The sequence below is a fragment of the Coturnix japonica genome, chromosome 9, assembly GCF_001577835.2.
Source record: "Coturnix japonica isolate 7356 chromosome 9, Coturnix japonica 2.1, whole genome shotgun sequence".
In the NCBI taxonomy this organism is placed as follows: Eukaryota; Metazoa; Chordata; class Aves; order Galliformes; family Phasianidae; genus Coturnix; species Coturnix japonica.
The window spans coordinates 20,191,236-20,211,137 of record NC_029524.1 but is presented as its reverse complement, the minus strand read 5'-3'; the positions used below and the strand labels follow the sequence as shown (position 1 = coordinate 20,211,137).

Here is a 19,902-nt window from a genome sequence, read left to right as displayed (position 1 = left end):
ACCCCCAATGACCCCTGAGTGTCTCCCACTCTGGCACCGCTCTTCCCATAGCTCCACGTCCCCATTTCAGGAACGTTTACCTGCAGGTTTTCATCCACTAAGCACTATCTTCCTCCCTCTCCTGCACCGAGCTGTTCATTCACTTGGACTTCTCAGTGCATTAAGAACTGAGGAGCGAGCTCTAATAAGCACTGAGGTTTTAAACAAGATGGACTCATTTTCCTTGTGACTTGACAAACATCTCATTCCGATGCAATGGACAAAGCACAGCAAGGCAGCTGGACCAAGGTGTAGTTTCAGCTCAGAGCACGACTTCTGTGGTAGACAGATCCCATATGAGAGCTACAGAAGGAGGAAGATTGGGGAATGCCCCATGGAATGAGGGCAGCTGCCCAAGCAGGTAGCTGAGGAAGCAAGCTATTCTAAGCTTGGCCAAATTAGTTGTAATTCTTGTCCAGAACTGTGCATGCAGTCAAGTTGTGGCAAAACTCCTGCAAGGAAAAGGCCATCCTGCACCAGATTTTTTTACACAGGACGAAGTTCATTTCCTCTCACCTTGTTTTCTAATGCAGTTGAAGTATCACGGCTGTCCCTAAGCACTGCCTCGCTCTTAAGATGTGCACTACAGACACAGTGATGCTGAAGGAAGTGTAGCAGTCACCCTGGACACGCTCCCTGGGATGCCCTGACAGAGGAAATGGGTTGGGTGCAATATCAGTGCTGATGTTGCCCTGGTGATGGCACTTGGGATGCAGCCAAGCAGAGCTGTAGCTGTGTGCTACAGAACAGGCACAGAGCCCTGCCCTTCCCCAAGCACCAGCAATCATGCAGAATTGTGGGTTTACATTCCAAATCTCACCAGGAAGGCTGAGATGAGTTTCGTGGAGAGTCCCAATAACAGATAACATCTCTGCTATGCTGGTCAGTTAACTTTCCTTTTGCACAACCACCACCACCAGCAGCGCTCCTGCACAGTGAAAACCACATTTCTCTGCACCCCTGGCTGCAGCCTGCCCGCAGAGCACTCACCTGTTGCCTTCTCAGGGTTGTTGCACATGAAGCACTGCCAGGCTCCCGCTTCCTCGCTGTAGCCAAACAAATCAAAGAACCTCACTTCTTCCAGGTGCATCTGCACGTGGTCCAGATCCTGGGCCAATAAGGAGAGAAACCAAACCAAACCAAACCCCCTTACACTTTGGGACCCCACATCACAGCAGGAGCTGACAAGTGCCCCCTCTCACTTGTCTCATGCTGGCAAATGGCCTGCCCAGGTGATGCTGAGCAGGGCATCTCCCTCTGCCATTGGCAGCACCCACTGTAACAGCTCTCTGGAAGCACACCATGGGGCTGAGTGCTTTCCACCTTCCTTCCACCAGAGCCCACAGCTGAGCCCCTCCTTCCCTCCAGCTCTCAGCATTCTCCAGGACCCCCGGGGCAGTGGTCCCACAGGCTGGAGACCTCCTCCTGTCTGACAGCAGGTCAGATTTGTTCTGTGGGTTCCCAGTGCAGCAAGGGGGAGAGGCTGCTCTTTATCTGTTCTCTTTTTTTGTTATTGTTTATAAGGAGAGATGTTCTGAAAACACCCCCCAGAAAGAAGCACTGATAATAATGTTTTAAAATGTCATTGTGAATGTTTCCAGAAATGAAGCAACAACAGGATGGATTTATCCTGCACAAAACACATCCAGGTACACGCGATGCTGTCCTTCCATTGAGAGCAGCCAGGAAATGAGGGCTGGGCCACAAAGCCAATGTGATGCCTGAGTTGATGAAAGGCCTGCAGAAAGCTCAGCTGCAGCTCCCAACAACAACCACACTGCTCCCTGTGCAGAAGGAGCAGTCAGGAAGGCTCAGAAAACACTCCTGTTTGTTCCCTCAGGACCATCACTGGTCTGCAGCACAGCCCAAGGAAAACAGGAATTCATGCAGTAGATGGGAACAAAACCCTGTGCTGCCAGGGGTATGGGCTCACCCCACTGAGCAAAGAAGTGCTGTGCCATTCTCACCTTTTCTATCTTCTGGGGCAGGAAGGGCTGCTTGCCCTGCCCCACGGCACTGCACAACACAGCACTGTATGGTTGCATTGCTCTGTCTGCATTGCTGAGGTGCTTACTGCCCCCTGAAAAGGAACTGCATGCAGTCCAGGAGTGTGTCTGGCTACTGTGCTGTGCAATGGGAGAGGTGCATGGCCTCCCCCAGCCTTCCTCCCACACACCTGGGGGCTTTGAGGTGGACAAAGCACACGGGGCACTGCTCCCAGTGAGTTTGTGCAGAACACTGTGAGGATGGAGCTGAACAAGCCCAGGATCCTGCGGGAAACCTTCCAGTGTCTGCAATGAGCCATGTGAAAGGCAAATGTCGGGGAAATAGTGAGACAGCTGTTGCCCTTTTCCACTCTGTATTCCTTTTATGCTGAAACAAGGAGCTGATTTTGGGAGACGAAGCAGGGGGAAAATGCCTCATTGGAGAGGAAAGATGCATCTCATCCTGCCTTCCATCACCTGGGAGACATCAGTGACCACACTGTGAGAGCACAGCACCTCATTCTGCTGCACAGAGGGAGGCAGCAGACAAAAAGCAGGGAAGGACAGAGCCAGCAGCGGCTTAAAAATGTGAACTGTTCTCCTGCAAAGCTGCTCAGCAAGAGGCACTGAGAGGGAACCTCATGGCTGCTCTGATACACCATGAGGCAACACAACGCGTTCTGCACAGCTGCAACCAGAACAGCCTTCATAGTCTTCTATAGAGAGCAGTGAGGCAATGGAATGGAGATCTGTAGGGATGCACATCTGGAAGCACTTTACTCCCGGCACGTTTTGAGCTGTGTTGAATCAATATTTTTTGTGGCACAATCCCATTGTCGATTTGGATTTGAGACAGCGCTGCCCAGCAATGCGGGCATTCTCACTGTAAGGCATCTGCTGCAATTCCTTGCACACACAGGCCGGCCCAGTTCCGAATTCTGACAGCGAGGTGAAGCTGGAAATACTGCTCAGAGTTTACATTGGGATAAATCACTGATGCAGTAGCTTTTCCTCCTGGTTTGCAACACTCTTTTGAATATGCATCAAGGAAATGTCTGCATTGATTTATAGTGGAGTGGAGGTCACAGTATTGGCTTTACTGGGCGCCTGCTGGCTGCCGGCCTGCAGAGTTCCCCTGCATGCTCCCACATCAGCAGCAGCATCCCCAGTTCTGGCACGGACATTCAGACAGCGCTGTAACACGGGGTGCAAGAATTGGGTAGAGAACACGGTGTTCATTCTGCAGCGGATTCCAAACGTCATCAAGAGATTTCAAAACATCTTAAGGGAAAACATCCAGAAATCTGCTCTCTGTGCTACTGGAAGAGGAGTAAGATGAACAGCAGCAATCGTTTTGTCCATCAAACTTCACTCAGTTGCTCAACAGAAACGTCATGGGACCCAAATTCAGATTCTATGTCACATGCAAAACAAAAATGGAGGATGTAGGTGCAGCATCACGCTGCAGGGAGCACTGCTGCAGCCATTCCCCTCTCAGATGCATCCCATCTGCCCAACAGTTCTCCATATCAGGAGCGCTTCCCATAGCCCACATCTGCCGGAGCTCCCTCTGCCCATCCACACCTCATTCATTTCGTGAGTGAAGATCATTACCTCCTTTTCCAGCCCCACGACTTCAGGAACTGGGAGATATTCTTCCTGTTGGGTAGTGCCGGGAGTTCCCCTAACAGGCTGAACGCCTCTCTGACAGCAGCAGGATTGTGCAACTGTCGCGCTGGGGACTGATCACATCTCGAGGCATTTTTCATAATGGGAGCACACAGTGCACTACACCTAACCTAATGAAAGCACGCTCATTTCCAAGCCCTGTATGCACCCCAAACCCTTCCGTGCTCCACCAGCTCTGACCTGACAGATGTCATGGACCCGAGTTAAATGGCACTGTGCAGCAGAGACTTCCATAATGCCTCTGGATGCCTCCAGACGGGATTTCCAAGCAGATAACAGACCAGGTGGGGACTCTGCTGGGCCTATGTCCAAGTGGCCCATAAGCTGTGACCCGCTGCTCTCACACTGCGGCAGCAGCTCCCTGCTCTGTGCAGTGCAAGCTTGGGGGATCAGGTGTTTCAAATGAAAGTCCTGTTTTTTAAACCGCCCAAAACTTTTGTAAATTAATCTCATTCATGTTTATGCCTCCAGTGTCCTGAGAAACAGTGCTTTAAAACCATGTTTGACAGTGCATTTCATCCGATTTCACTGGATGGAGATGTTTAGGATGAATAGATACTTGTTTCACAATCCTATAGTGTCCTTTTCCAGGAAGCACGGTTAATAGCTTTGAAATGGCATTCCCTGAAATCCTGGAGACAGTAAACAGCTTTGAAAGAGTAATCTTTTAAACTGGTGGGGGTAACCAATGGTGCATGTGCAAATGATCGTCTTCATAGAAGCCAAGTCTGTGTTCAAGGAGGCAGATTTCCCAGCGGCTGCCAAATGTCCCATAATGGCAGCTAATTTGAATCCAGAGTTTTAAACTGTGAGCAAGAAAAAATCCATATGCAGCATCACTGGTTCTCATCGCTTTGGGAACAATCCACACAAAGTGCTTAGGAGGGGCTGCAGAACAAGCCTGGAGACCCTTCAAAGCATGGAACAAAACAACACTGCAGACCCTCGCAGAGGCTGAAAACAGTGTCTGTGGGGTGTTTCCCTGCCCCATGAGCTGAGTGTTGCCTGTACAACAGCAGCCAGAAATATGCCCTAGGAATCATCATATGCTCAGCCAGCAGGAGGTGATGTGAGCAAAAGCCTGGTACAGAAGCCCACCGGGCAGCCTCAATATACAGCTCCTGGCCAACACTGCTATGGCTTGTGGGCAAGTGCTGCACCGAAAGAAGAGTTCACATGTTGATCAGTTTTTGAGTAACCCAGTAGATGGAAGCAATTGTCACTGGCACCCAGATTGGGTCTCAGCCCTAATTTCGAAGGACTTAGAATCATAAGATCATCTGGCCCAACCATCTACCATCCGTCTATCAGCAGTGTTTCCCACTAAACCACGTTCCTCGGTACGACATCTATACATCCCTTGAACACTCCCAGGGATGGTGACTCCACCACCTCCCCGGGCTTCCTAATCTGCAGAACTTCTGATGGATGGAAGGGAAAAAAGGAAAGGAAAAGGGCTTATTTTTCACAATTGGAGCACAGCAAACACTCGTTAGAGCTATTTTAAAAGCTTTTTTTCCTCTCGGATGTGAAGCATACTTACCTTTTGGTGTGGGAACGTAGACTGGATCATGGCAGTTTCAAAACTGTGTGTCCCTTTGAGCTGCGTCTTCTCCCACAGGGCCTTGAGGACTTGCACTGGACTACTCTGCATTGACAGAGGTTCTGCAAACAGGCCCTGAAAAAGAATGTTGGAAACTGCATTTTGAGCATTTTTGGCTCAGCCATTAACCAAGAGCTTCTTGTTCTTTTTCATACAATGGCAGCCATGCAGGGAAAAGGCAACCAGTTCATTTCTCTTTGAGGAGTTATGATGGACCTACATGCACACAACTGGATGAATGCCCACAGGTTTCACCTGCCTCTGGGGCTCTGCACTGAGCAGACAGGGGGACAAAAGCTGTCAGGTTGGGTGCTGTCACCCCCAAGGCCACCTGCACCAATGGACTGGGATGCGACCTAATGCTGCCTTGGAATACTCTGATGTTGCAGTGCTGTTCGCTTCTTCACCACACAAACTGCATACAAAGCCAACATTAAAAGAGTGGCTAAGAGGGCTTAGCATTATTTCTCTAGTATATCTACGATGTGATCTTGTAAACAGAAAATGCATTTGCATGCTGGAGCCAAGTTAAGAGTGCCCAAGCAAATCCAATGTTCCATGCTTCTAGTGCAGGATTGCACAACACGTGCAGCCCAGCTGGATTGCTCTGCCCGAGTCAGAGCTGAGAAACAAAGCGCCTGGGGCTGCCGCTGGGCACGAGGAGCCTGCAGCCTGTTAGCTGGGGCTTATAGCAACTGAGGAGATGTCAGGGGAGTGATGGGCACAATGTGACACCACACACCAGTGGGGGAAGCCAACCCCAAGTCCTACAGCAGTACATGTTGATTTTAATGACCAAATCCAAGAGCACCTCCTATGTCAGATACCCCTGTTCTCATTTTCTTCCTCTTGTTAGTTATCACTCTACTGTCTGACAGTCAGCTCTGCACTGAAATGCACTGCCCTTCCCTCTGACTGAGAGCTGCCCAGCTGAGAAAGCAGCAGTACATGAGTTTCACCACTTCCATCTGAGGGGTTTGAAACACGATATGGCTACCCATTAAAATTTCTGAATTTCAATAAAAAGCAGAGCCTTGAAATTGAGGGGCTGCCTTGGAGACCTGAGAGAAAAACTATTTCTTGCTTCTACTGTTGCAGAGTCCAGCAGAACAAACTGTGTCTGGCAATCAATGAACAGAGACACGGTGACCAGCATGGAAATCTGCAGATCAGCCACACTTCTGTATTATTTTTTCCATCCATTTCTGTGCTCATTTCTAGGAACAAACAGAGGGAGGAATGACCTGACCTGCCAGCTTCACAGCATCACTCACCGTATGAGCTCCACGTTCCAGATAAACCCTTTGTATTTCCAAGGGTGCAGTAGGGTGGGGTGAATGGCAATGGTCAACTCTATGTAGGTTAAACAACATGGATCCAGTTGGCTTACAATAAGTTCATCTTGAATAGTCTAATAATTAATAGAAATCCTTTCAAACTCCAAACCACTTCAGTCTGCTATGATTTACCCTCAGAGGTGAGCAATCACCCGAGTCATGAAAGCTCACCCAGCGGGTTAGGAGCACATTCCGGCAGATTAACCCTTAAAACATTGCTCCAAGCACAACGCCAGAGATGTGCCCCACCATTGCCCTGCACACACCTGCTGGAAGAGGAACATGATGTGGATCCACAGTGGAGCCTGCGGGCTGAGCAGTGTGAAGCTGGATTTGCTGTAGAGGCAGTAGTGGCCCTTCAGGGGACAGCTGAAGAACAGCTTTGCTACACAGCTTCTCATGGTATCTAAAAGTAAATAGAAAGAATATGAAAGTCAGCTGCATACCAGAGCTGTAGCTGCCCCTAAGTGGGCACTGCCATGCGTGGGGATGGCTCTGGTGCACACAGTTAAAGAACATGAGCATGAGTGTGTCAGCTGAGCTGCTGTTGTTGCTCCCTCCAGCTTTCTAGGTACAGGTAGGTAACCACTGCCTCTGGGAACAATCCATGCACTATTCGAGTTACAGTGGTAATCTTGTGCTATTAAGTGAAGTCTGTTAATAGGAGAGGAACTATATTTATCAGCTTCCCATCCGGAATCAAACCCAGCCATAGACACAGAACTGTCTAAGCGTTCATAGCAGTTCTGTGGGATAACATCCCCACTGCTATATCTCTGGCACAGCAGAGCAGAGCCCTGGCAGCACCCAATGTCCCATGGCCCCACCAGGGCCACAGCTGCTCCCAATCAGTGCAGAAGCACCGGGCTGCAGCGGAGGCGCACGCTGCAGGGGAGCTGTGAGCTTTTCCATCACCTCCATCGTCTGGTACCAATTACCCCTCGGCACAACAGAATGCTTAACAACAACCAGATTCAGGACCAGTGGGCTGCAACCTGCTTCCCTGCTGCCTCCTCCTTTATCAGTTCTCTGTCTCTAACCCACAGAACATGTGTGCCTGTGGTTCCTCCTGCAGAGCAACATGGAGCCTGGAGCAGAACACTATACTGAGGGGCTAAGATGCTGTTCATTGAATTCAGCTTCAGTGACAAGAACTGGATAAAGCATTGGGTCTCCCTGGTCTCTGCTCTTCTGAGGCAGAGAGATGCCTGGCTGAAAGGCTCTCAGCCAGGAATTTACCTAATCACCTGTGAAAGCAGGTGCCCTTTCAGTATAATTAATGCACTGTAGCAATCAGTTCTGCCATGAAATTACATGCAGCTAATTACGCGTCAAGAGGCACCTATTTTGTATAGGTTGAGTTTGCTTCCTGACAACTTCATTACATCTTCTCCCATACACATATTAGACAGTGAGCCACCACTCCCAGTTTATCTTGTCACCTGTGATTTACAGAGCCCTGCCAGCTGGCTCTTTCTGGACTGTGCAGTCCCAGGTCAGTTCAGCCTCCTACATTTTAGGGGCTCTGGTGATCCTCACACCCCTCCTACCAGTCTGCTCCATCATTCAGGATTCAGACTGTAATTGATGTAGACAATCACTCAACGATGTCATCATGACATATCTGGTTTTCTTCATCATTCTTCTTTGCTCCATTTGCTTTCCAGCCCGCAGAGAACATTCAGTTACAACATATCTGGAAAACCTTCAATACCTCCCAACTCTTGGAAGTGAGTGCCCTTGGTACTAGTGTCCCATACCTGGCAGGGGCTCCAAACACTAATTCTGTGCCTTTCCAAAAGCACACGAGCATCTCCTGCCCAAGGCAGCATGTCCCAGACAATGCTCTGGGGGATGGCATCCAGGCTGAGCACTGAGGAACTCACCATGGTGGCAGACAGGTTGGACACCTCCTGCACTAGAAGCACAAGCACAGCTCTGAATCCTGCTGAAGTGAACAGCATTTGGCCTGTCATTAATTATCACTGCTCTGAACTGCCTATGTTGTCTATTTTCTCTCTGTGATACACTACATTTCCAATTCAACAAGTTCCTACATGGCCAACATTAGCCAAGTGCATACTTAGAAACATGTTAATATTTTCTAAACATTTTACTTAGAAAGTGAAGCAGATACATTTGAATGAGCCTCTATTGCGTGCGGAGATCATACAAGCCCATTATCTGCCAGGTTTTTGATGGAGTGGTTTGTGTAATATCTGAAATATGAACAAAGCTGTCCCCTGTGTGAGGAGCCAGACATTTCTTTGAGCATATTTAGAATGAGTCACATAAATCTCCCATTCTGCACATGTGCCCCTACTCAAGGAATTTCCCCAAGAATGCTAGATGTGGATTTCCAGGAAATTACAAGAGTTGGAATGGATTTTGAAATAGTCACATGCTTGGAACATATCATAATAGGTACTTCAGAAAGGAAATGGAGCCATGTATTTAAAAATATTGATTAACACAAGGTTGCAGCCTTCATCGCTTCCAGACACATTTCTCCCTCATATATTTTCCTTGTGACTCTGTGAAGCAAAAACTTCATCCATAACAAGAACAGCTTCAAGTAGCAGACCTGACATTTTTGCCCATCTTTAGAAATTCCTGCAGAAATGTGAGCTTTTATAATAAATAGTTGGGTCTCTTTTATGAGCGGAGACTTGTTAACTTACTGACCATAGAAAAAAAGTAAGCAAACAGCGGGTATGATGTTTGATGGAAGTTAAAATGTCACCTTCTGATTTGATGTAAGGGACTTGAAGTTAATTCAAGTTAATTAATTAATTAATGTGCTTGTTCAGTTGTGTGCTACTCATAGACTCATTGAATGGTTTGGGTTGAAAGGGATCTTTTAGATCACCCACTTCCAACCCCTGCTATAGGCAGGGATGCCTCCCAGTAGACCAGGTTGCTCACAGCCCCATCCAGCCTGGCCTTGAATGCTTCCAGGGAGGGGTCACCCACAACCTCTCTGGGCAACCTGTTCCACTGCAGCCCTGCTCCTGTTTTATTTGCTACCCACTTGCCCAGATCCTGTGATGACACTGTTGTGTTAAAGCTGCTGTAACCAGAAAGGCTCAGGCCTCTTACCTTCAATAACACAATGGTCAGGGACAGGAATCCTCCTCCCCATCTCCATGACATATGCTTTCACTTTACCCAGGTTTTCCTTCAAGTGCAGGTAGAGCTTGTCATGGCACTCTGCAGGACCCTTCCCCACCTCCATGCTTCCTTCCTGGGCCTCTCCTCCAGCAGGTGCTGAAGAACCTTCCAGTTCTGTGCAGTCGATACTCTGGTGTGAAACCAAGGAATTTCCCAGTTGCATTTCTTCAGCATCAACACTAAAAGGCAACTTGTCATTTTCTTGGCTGATGTAGATCTCAGTGAAGGAGATCTCAGCAGTTACGTCCCCATTCTCCTCATCTTGCCCACTGTCTGCATTCACTCCCTTCATGCGGACTGCATGCAAAGCCAGGCTCTTGGACCTGCAATGCAAGTAGGGAAAAGTGCTTTGGAATGGGGGTACAGCAGAGCACAGTGTGGTGAGCAGTGAGAAAGGACTCATTTGGACATGTGCTCTTCTGAGTTAGCCCTGTGCAGCCAGCTCTGAGAGCAGAGCACAAGGCCAGCTTAGCCAAGGAAAATACCTTCCACAAATACGTATTTCAAAAGCAAATGCAAGACAGTTTTAATAGGCAAATGAAACCAAGTCCTAACAACATCTGCATGCCATAGAAGGAGCCAATTAACCTATCTGTGAGAAACTTATAACCCCAGCACTGCAGCATATGCTTTATTGATCACGTCATAAAGATGCCATCCAACTGCAATTTAACTGAGCCAAACCTGAACCACGACTCAGCGTTACCCGCATCCACACACCAAGCACAGAACTAAGGTCTCCATTAGAACAAAGAGGCTGGAAGGGAAGTGCCTGAAAGCAGGCACAGGGCTGATGCCTGCCCATATCTTCCTCCCCACAGTCATCTGTGAACATTTTCCATCCTCCCTGCTATTTCAGAGTGCAGAACAGATTCAATAAATAACTTGGAATCTTTTTGACAGCCTTTAAATTCATGGATATGAAGTTGGTTCAGATTCCTTACAATGCCCACAGGTATCACAGATCCATTTCTCAATATTTGGATAACGTTTCATTACAAAACTGATATTCCTGAAAACCACTCATGCATTTAATAGAACCATACCTGTTAAATCTCATATCCTTCCTTTCCTCTTTAGAAACCTGGCCTAAGCTGTATCTTCTCACTGAGCCAGGGGTACTGGTGTCAATATTTATTTTTCCTTCAAAAGCCTGAATTTTCACTTGAAGTTTTTCATCCTCTTCATTGCCATTCACAACAGATTTTAGATTGCCCAGTGGTACAGGGGATTCCGTGTCCATATCGTTTTCAGTCCTGGGGAAGCAGAAAGCAGAGGTTAAACTCCAGTACACTTTGCTCATCATGATGCTGACTCTGTGTTTCCAGCACTGACCCACATTACATGCCTGGGGAAATAACTTTGTTTCAGCAGAGGTTTGCCTTGGGGTTGATTAAGCATTTTCAGAAACATCTTCCAGACCAACATCTCTGTCAGATGGATCAGAAATACTGAGCATCTCTGACAACGTTGGATTAGAAACTGCATGCGCTGTATCTGTACAAGCAGAAAACCTCTTTTCCTGATAGTCCCACTGGGAAAAGTTTTTCAGCTGAACTTAAACTATTCTTCCAAGCTTGCTAAACACTGACTTCTGACATTATTTTCCTAAACCAAAAGCAGAGTTAATTGCAAGGTTTATAGGAGGCTGTGGTTTTAACAATTTGACGAAAGCACATGCAGTTGGTACTAACTTAATGTACTCTGAGTAAGAAAAACATGTTTTGGAACTCAGCACATGGAAAGAAATGGAATCAGAAGTTCTCAGTATCTCTACCCGGAGCACTGAAATAAGCTGGTGTTGCTTCTGGTCCCCCAGGCTTCCTTCTCCACCTTAGGAGCAAACATCCCTATGGCTCAATCCATGAAACACGGATATAGAAAAGCCACAAATGAGGATTTTAACACAGCATCTTCAAAGCAATTGCATCTCAATAAGTCATGCGCACAGCTGGGAAGCCCCTTAACAAGTCCCAAACACTGCAAATCAGCAGTTGTGGAAAGAAAGCACATTTGAAGACAACTGCAAGTACTGCATCACAGAACGCACTATTTGTTTTGATAAAGGCAGCTCGGGGTATCTCTCAGGGGACTCAGCAAGATTTGTCCTGTTTGGTTTTTAATTCAGGCAAAAACACATTAACACTGCAGAGCATTTGTGAAAGAAGTATTCTAATAAGGAATTGAGGTATGACCTCTGTTAAGAAATCCTTCTGTAGACACGGGACAGGATTGGGAGTTGGATTTGATGACCTTTTAAGGTCCCTTCCAACTCAACCAGTCCTACGACTCTCAGATTTAATTCATTTGAAATCTGCCCCCCCCCAGCAGCTCTCTCAACGTTGCTCTCGCTGTTGTTGCTGAGCCCTAAGGAAAGCTTCTTGCACACACATGTGTGCATATACAGCCCCGAGTGGGGATGGATGAGCTGATGGCTTTGTGAACAATGGAGCCAAGCCAGCAGGCCTTGATGGTGGCTGGAAGTAAGAGTGGACTTCCATACCAGCACCTCTCTTCTACTGACAGGACAAGAGGGAATGGTTTTAAACTGATAAAGGGGAGGTTCAGGTTGGATCTTAGGAGGAAGTTTTTCCCCCAGAGGGTGGTGATGCACTGGAACAGGCTGCCCAAGGAGGCTGTGGATGCCCCATCCCTGCAGGCATCCAAGGCCAGGCTGGATGTGGCTCTGGGCAGCCTGGGCTGCTGGTTGGTGACCCTGCACACAGCAGGGGGGTGGAAACTAGATGATCCATTGTGATCCTATGATTCATAAATGATTCTGTGGTTGTTTTCCAGCATTCTCCAGTGGAGCCCTGATGGCTTTGCAAAGGAAACACAAGAGAACACATCCGCTAAAGAGAGACACCAACAAAGCAATAGGTTAATAAATACAGAGCTCAGCACCAGACCTTGCACCCCACCTCGGCTCTGACCTGGCTGATACCAAGATCTCCAGCAAACACTTGCTCTCTTGCAGATACTGGCTCTGCACCCAGGAAGCCAAAAGCTCCTCAGGGGAAGTGTGCAGCACAGCCCCTGCCCTGTGCCCAACGGGATGCTGGCAGCCCTTCCTGCTGGCCTCCCCTTGCAGCAACAGTAAAATAAACTATTGTTTGAAATCTTGGCAAAAGGCATTCGGTACATTGCTGAGGTTCCTGGAGTGGGATCAGCTTACACCAAAGCTCAGACTGGTTTCAAGAGGAAAAGGATGCACAGACTTACTGTGGGTCACAAGGACCTTGCTTGCAAAACCCTCAACGCTGCTGTGCTCCTCATTGTTTCACTGCTGTCAGGCTCTCTGTAGACAACTTTATAAAGCCATCTAACTCAGCAAGCAGAGTAATATATTAATTTAAAGAGCATTTATCCAGACTGCCACCAATATCAGCATCACCCATCCTGCGCTTAAAGTGGGCAGAAGAGTGCCCACAAATAGAAATTACTGAAAATATACCGGGATGGGATGGATTCCAGATGCGGCTCTGCTGGGAAGCAGTGTGGATGAATGGAGCGCAGGTCCTTATAATACATGTATGGACAGCTCTGAAGGCATGGTTGGATGGCATGCGACTGGCAAGGAGAGGCTGCAGCTCAGAGCCTGCCTCCACTCATGGGGAGCAACCTATCAGGAGCTTCCAAATATTGCCCGAAACCAATTACTCTGCAGAAAATGAAAGGCAAATGAAGGGTAAATGAAAGCCATGTGCTGGAGGTATTCTCTCCTCAAGGAAGGAAAGGTACCTCCAGCTGCTATTAACCTGAGCAGCTCTGCTGCCATCTCTTACCCCCCAGTCCCTACCCAGAATGATGGCTTGAAAACACTAATTTTTCTTCCTGCCTTTTCCTGCCTACTTTTAATTGACTGTGCTGCACTTGTTGGTTGGATCTGCCCATTAAGACTCTGTATGTGTTCTTCAAAAGCCCCTCTGAGATTGAACAACTTGCAGTAGAGCATCACATGGTTTTAATTACACTTTCCACTAAATGCATGTAAAATTCCCAGTGTCAAACAACTCCAAGCGAGCCATCATTCCAAAGAAATCAGTTTCTTCTTATATAAACACATGACTCTGGAAGGAATGGTTGCAATCCAGCCACACATTTTAAAACCTCTATATTCCTTCCACAGCACAACTGCTCTGGATTGCTGCTCCTTGAAGCACTGCAGCAGTAATGGCAGCATCCCTGCAGCCAGCACAGACTGCCATGTCAGCCTCTGGGTCGTTCTCACTGAACATTAGCACAAATCAGAAGCAGAGCTGTGTAAATCAGTGGAGATCCCTCATTTTAGCCTTAGTTTGCTGCTCAGTACTTGCTCCTGTCTGTGTTAGCTGATGCTATGCTCGATATAGGCCTGAAATTGTGTTTTAATTTCCTTCCACTGCAGACACAGCTCTGCCCTCCCCTCTCCCCACCCCCAGTTCCACACACAGTGCAGCATTTTGCATCAGTATCCAAACACACACACATACACACACTAGGCAGCTTCTACTCTTCAGCAAATCAAGCCCTTAACAAAGGGGTGTATTATGGGGAAAGGGGTCAATAACATTTTAACAAAAACCTTTTCCTGTGCTTTGGATAAACAATAGGTGCAAAAGATAAGAAGGCATAGGAAAACCACGGCATTTTAGTAAATAATGTATTTTTTCTGCTATAAACTAAGCGGCCAGTGCTGGGCAGCAGGCATAATCCTTGTGCCTTGCATGTTTCTCCCAGCCCTGCAAAACGAGTGGCTCCAGCAGGGCTCCTCTCCCCTCTCATTTCTAACTCTCCAGGATACCAATTAGTTGTTTCTCAGATGACCTCCATGTTTTGGCTCCGGCCCTACGTCTGTCTCCAAGGCTGTCCTTCATGGTTATGAGTTTTCTGACATCTGTTATGTTTTATATCACAGCATTACTATCCCCTTTGTGCCCTCTTGACCCACGTCAGTATACACAATGCCAACGATAAGTCTCTCCCTAATTAAAAGTGACTGCTACCAGATATCTAAGTAACACCTACATCCTTATGTGACAAACGCAGCATCGCTCCCTGTGCTTTAATCTTAGCACAGAGATGTGGAGAAGCTGATTGCTACAACAGTTGGGTACAAGTTCAGGATATTTACTCAGAGCTCCTTAGCAAACCCATGTCACAGAACTGTGCCAGCCATTGTTCTTCTCAGCCTCAGTGGTTATCTTCCAGAGTAAACCCAATGATAGTTACACAGCCTGACTTCACTGGTTTATTTTTAATGGAAGCTTTGCAGATTGCCCGTGTCTGCTGATCTGGGACAGAGCTTGCTTTCCGTGCTTTTGGAAGTGCTCAGACTTGAACAGCTTCTTTGTTCCCCATTGCCAAAGACACAGCTGCTGCTGTGTGATGTGCAGGGCACCTGGCATTGCAGGAACCTGGGGATCATCCTTACAGCCTTGAGTTGCTTCTACAAGCAAAGGTACCGTCCATTAGGTGTAAGGGTGAGCTTGCACACAGACCTGACCATATAACCAATGCAATCTAACAGCGGAATGAGCATAAACTACAACAAACCACAAGGAATACTGAGATCAATTTGGAAATAGCAACATAGCAGCTCCCAGGAGCTCCCAGTGCCTCACACAGCCCTGTCACACCCACCCGCTCTACCTGGCTGATGCTGTGCTGCTGCTCTCCAGCTGTCTCACCAGGAGCTTGGCTATGGCAGTGAAGCTGTTGCTCATACGGTAGATGTCTCTGCTCTGGGTGCCCAAGATGCCAGAGAACATGTCGGTGAGACTCTTAATTTCCAGCAAAAGGATGTGGTGAAAAGAGTGCTCCATGTTGGCCAGCTGGTTCACCAAATACATCAGGCACTTCCTGGCTTGCTCCTGACAACATAAGGAGACAAAAAGAAACAACTCTAAACAAACGAATTCAATGTTTGCTCAAGCAAAGTGGGTTGTGTGCACATTAGGCACACATGGGCATGTGTGCATCCCGCTGATGAAAGCACTCTCATTAGGGAATGGTGGTACGCCATGAGGCCAAAGGCAGGCACACACTGTGCTTGTGTGCACCCAGCTCAGTGGGGAGCAGACCCTGCAGACTATGGTGCACAGCTTGTGGCTGGTTCCATCTTTGTGTCTTTGTAGTGGCCCCATTGCATGAATGGGCTTGTGTCCTGGTTGCTGCCTTGCCCTCTGCAGCAGCAGTCACTCTAGGGCGACCAGGCAGTTACAGCCAGCACCACACGTGCCCCCAGCTGTTATGAGCGTATAGCCAGGAGCCAATACCTCTTTTTCCAGTCCACAAACATGTCTTCTGATCATGACTTCCCTTCTGGGTTCACCGGGTCTTGCTGCAAGTAGCATTTCCCCCAGCACCAGCCTTCAGCATCACTCCCAGCCCCAGCATGGCTCATTGATTCAGTGTTCTGGGGACAACCGCAGCACAGCCAGGTGTGGGGCTGATGGCAAGGGGTCTGAGCACCTTGTACATCACAGTGGTTCTCCTTGCACTGCATTGCAATGTTTAGATGAGACCAGCGCTGTAGCAAAGAGGAGTTTAACACAAGATCCCATTATAAGATCTCACTGGTGGTGAGCTGCTGCCTGGCAGCCCTATCAGTCATGCCACACATTGCAGTCTGATATGCCCTCTGTAGCCAAAGCTCTGCTGAGCAGTTTACCCACAAGACCACATCCCCTGACAATTAGGATGAAAGTGGCTGCTTCAGATCCTAATCTAAAAAAGCACAGATATTTTCTAACAAGGATACCTTATCTCTACTTGGCAAGCGAACATGAATCCAATTCCAACTATTTCTGTGTGCACATGTGCAAATTCTCATACTAAAACACAAACCCTGGAGGTAAAGAAATGCATAGAGGTTTCTGTGTTTTATTATAATTGTCCTAAGCAGTTTGGGTTCCACAGTCCTGAGAACACCTGAGTGGAAGAAGCAGCAGAGGGAGAAGCCAGTAGCTTAGCAGTTCACGTTGGATCCTCTGGTGGAACAGCAGGGCATGGGGCAAACCCCTTCCAACCCAGCAGATCCTTACAGGAACTGAGAAGCTTTGCTGTTAGAACCTGTGCCAAAATGCAAGCAAAGGCACTTTAGGAATATAAAGGGTTCTCATCTTCTTACCAAGCAGTAGCAGCTAAGGAAGGGAAGCAGTACATCACGTGCAGCCTCCCTACACTGCAGGGCAAGAGCACTATTGCCTCGGATTTCAGAAGAAACTCCAAATTCTTCTGGGATCATGTAACAGGGGAGAAAACACCACTGAAGGTTGGGTTCCAAGAGCAGCAGGACCATAAAAGCACACGGGACACCTTGGCAGGGCATCACCTGAGAGCTGTGAGTAAGACACGTTGTGAGAAGAAGTCAACTTGCTCCAAACCAAAGGTGAATGGCTGCCCTAAGTCGTGGCACAGAGGAACAGTGCAGCAGTCAGAAGAGCTACTGCCCTTCAGCCCCATGCAGAACCAATGCAGGTACTGCGGGCTGGGCTGGGAGCTGCGGCGGAGCCTTTTTCTCAATGGCGCGAAGGAGGCTGGATGTTAGATAAATATTCCCTAGCTTATTTGGAAGACATTCCTCCCTCCTAGAGATAAACACGGGCTCAATTAACATTTAAAACACATTTCTGTTTCGTAAACAAACTGTGCAGCAGACGTAACTGGAAGAGAAGTTCTGAGCGTTGCCGTGTCGCTTTGATCCAGCTGGAGCTCCTCCAGCCTGCTGCAACGCTGCTGCTCGCCTGGAGCGAGCTGAAAGAACAATAAACCCCGCCAGTCATGTCATGTGTAACTGTTAAACAAAACAGAGTCACGGCAAAACAGCTCGACATGAAAGCCGTTATTATCTCCGCCGCAATTTTTTATCCAAAGGGAAAAAAAAAGCAAAGCAGAAAGCCTCTTTGGACATACAGAACCCATTGTTGTTGGAGCTGTGGGTGTTTTCTGTTTTCGTGTGTTTTATCACAGATATCTCTCACGTTTTCTGGCTCTCCATCTGCTGGGAGGTGAGGATCCAAACCATTTGGTGAGGTGTGGCCGAGCACTCTGCTGTACCTGAGATCCGGGCTGGGGATCCTACCGAAGAGATGACAGGGATGGCAGAAGGAGCTTCAGTTTCCAGTTGATTCAAAACATGCACTTATGGGAAGAAAGAAGCTGAAATACTCAGCTGCGCCCTGAGGTGGGGTTTTACTTTGCACAAATGTATGGCCAAAGAACAGGGTCTGATTTCAGCTTCACCCACCGGACCCTCTGCTCATGTTTGAGGCCTATACTCTAAAGGGCCAACCCTCAGTCCTCGCCACTTCTTTCCGCCAAGTGAAACTTCCAGTGAAATCAAATATTAACAAATAAAATTCCAGCCCTAGCCTTCCCATTTCATTTCTCACTCACTTTGCTTGGCTGGGAAGGGAATGCAGGTGGGGGCTCATGTCTGTAGCCCCGGCACTGGGAAGGAGGAAGAGAGCATCAGGGGTGTTCCAAAAGGTACTTCCATGCTGCCTGGCGTAGGGAACAGCCCTCTGGGACTGCTCTGTTGCTCTCACGCCCTGCTGGACCCAACCTACATAAGCTATCTGGCAGCAGTGATGCCTGGAACCCAGCAGTTCCACTTAAGTCAGAGTAGAACTTCAATACTTCCTTGTGGTGCACTCATTTTTATCAGCTGAACCTTTAAGGCCGGTCCAGCTTTTGTGATGCCAGATGTGTTTCTGCTTATCTAATTGCAGGCTGAGTGCCTGTGCTGCAGTGAGCAATGCCCAGTGTATCAGTGAATTCAGTCCCAAAAGCTTTTTACCCTTCCTTTAAGGCACCCAGTCTGCACAGCAGTGCCCAGAGACAGTTATCCCATGCATGTTTGGCCACGGGAAGCTACGTGCAACTGTGCCAAGCAAGGGATTAAAATAGGAGAGAAGTACTGAATGCAGAAAGAAACATGGCCTTCTGCAGCCCTTTGTGCCTTCAAAACCTTGAAGAGAGTGACTGAGCCCAATCTCTATACACAGGACTGTGTTCTCCAGACTCTATGAAGACAAACTCCCATTGATTTGGTGCAAGGATTACAAAGTCCAGGCGTATGATGGGATTCAGCTCTGCAGAAATTAATTATCCAGATCACTGCGTGGGAGACATCAGTGTCACACTTCACAAATGGTCCAGTTTACTACTTACTACTTGTTTTCTGCCTGTGTAGCCAAGTTTTATCACAGCTATAAAAATCTGACTTATTTAACAAAAACCGTGATTTCAGAGCATTAGTTTTGCCTTCATAGAACTGATTGGAAGCAGAAGGAAAACATCTATTACTAGCAGTGAAAGGGAGTAAGCATGTAACTGGGATTGGAAACCCAAATCCCATTATGAATCAGGGTATGCCAGATATAAGCCAGGCCAACATAGTGCCCTTGCAACACCCAATTATTTGGACTTTGGGCCCAGGCTGCACAGCAGTGCTGACCATTATCCAAGGCTGTTTGCAGCACATGGCTCTGGTGAACACCACTTCCATGTCCACACTTCACACTTAGGATGGAAGCAAGAAGTTCACTGCAAATTCATACCTCTGTCCTAAAGGTCATGAAACAACTTTTAGGGGTTTGCCACTGTACATCATTGTACAGCACAGGGTTCCCATGAGGTCAAACCCCAAACAGAGTTAAAGTGAAGATGTTCCTATGATGAGGTTGAGCCCAGCACCGCTGCTGGGCGCTTCCATTATACAGACATTTGTCAGAAGTATTCAATTAACTCTGGCTACAAATCCAAAATAGCTGGATTACATGATATTAGGAAGTTCATATTTCATCACATGCTTACAACGTTCCTGAAGGCTATATGCATTTAAAATTCAATATTGTACCAAGGGGCTGCAAAATATTTCTTTCCCTTTCCTTTGCCTTTCATTTCTCTTACTGTAGGTACTGCAATCTGAGCTAAGCTGCTGAGATAACGGCAGTCATGTGCATTTATCAAATAGGAGCTTTAGCCACCCTATAAAAGACAGCAGAAATAGAACGTATTTACACAGAGGACAGACACAGTGTCAGTTAGGAGAGCTACTTGCTCTCCTAGCAATGATGATATTACACTCCAG

General features: G+C 47.6%; 1 protein-coding gene across 10 annotated transcripts in view; it reads right to left on the bottom strand.

The window, feature by feature from the left end:
• The window catches only part of VEPH1 (ventricular zone expressed PH domain containing 1), a 49,267-nt gene that overhangs the window by 7,422 nt on the left and 21,943 nt on the right, over positions 1-19,902 (bottom strand). For 7 of the 10 annotated variants that reach the window (XM_015872213.2, XM_015872208.2, XM_015872207.2 and 4 more), the window contains 6 exons: positions 15,456-15,676; positions 10,871-11,080; positions 9,753-10,147; positions 6,920-7,059; positions 5,257-5,391; positions 1,030-1,147 (listed from right to left, as the gene is read on the bottom strand). In XM_015872213.2, the coding sequence (XP_015727699.1) occupies positions 1,030-1,147; positions 5,257-5,391; positions 6,920-7,059; positions 9,753-10,147; positions 10,871-11,080; positions 15,456-15,676 (1,219 nt within the window). The other 3 variants (XM_015872214.2, XR_004308367.1, XR_004308368.1) reach the window with 3 other exon arrangements.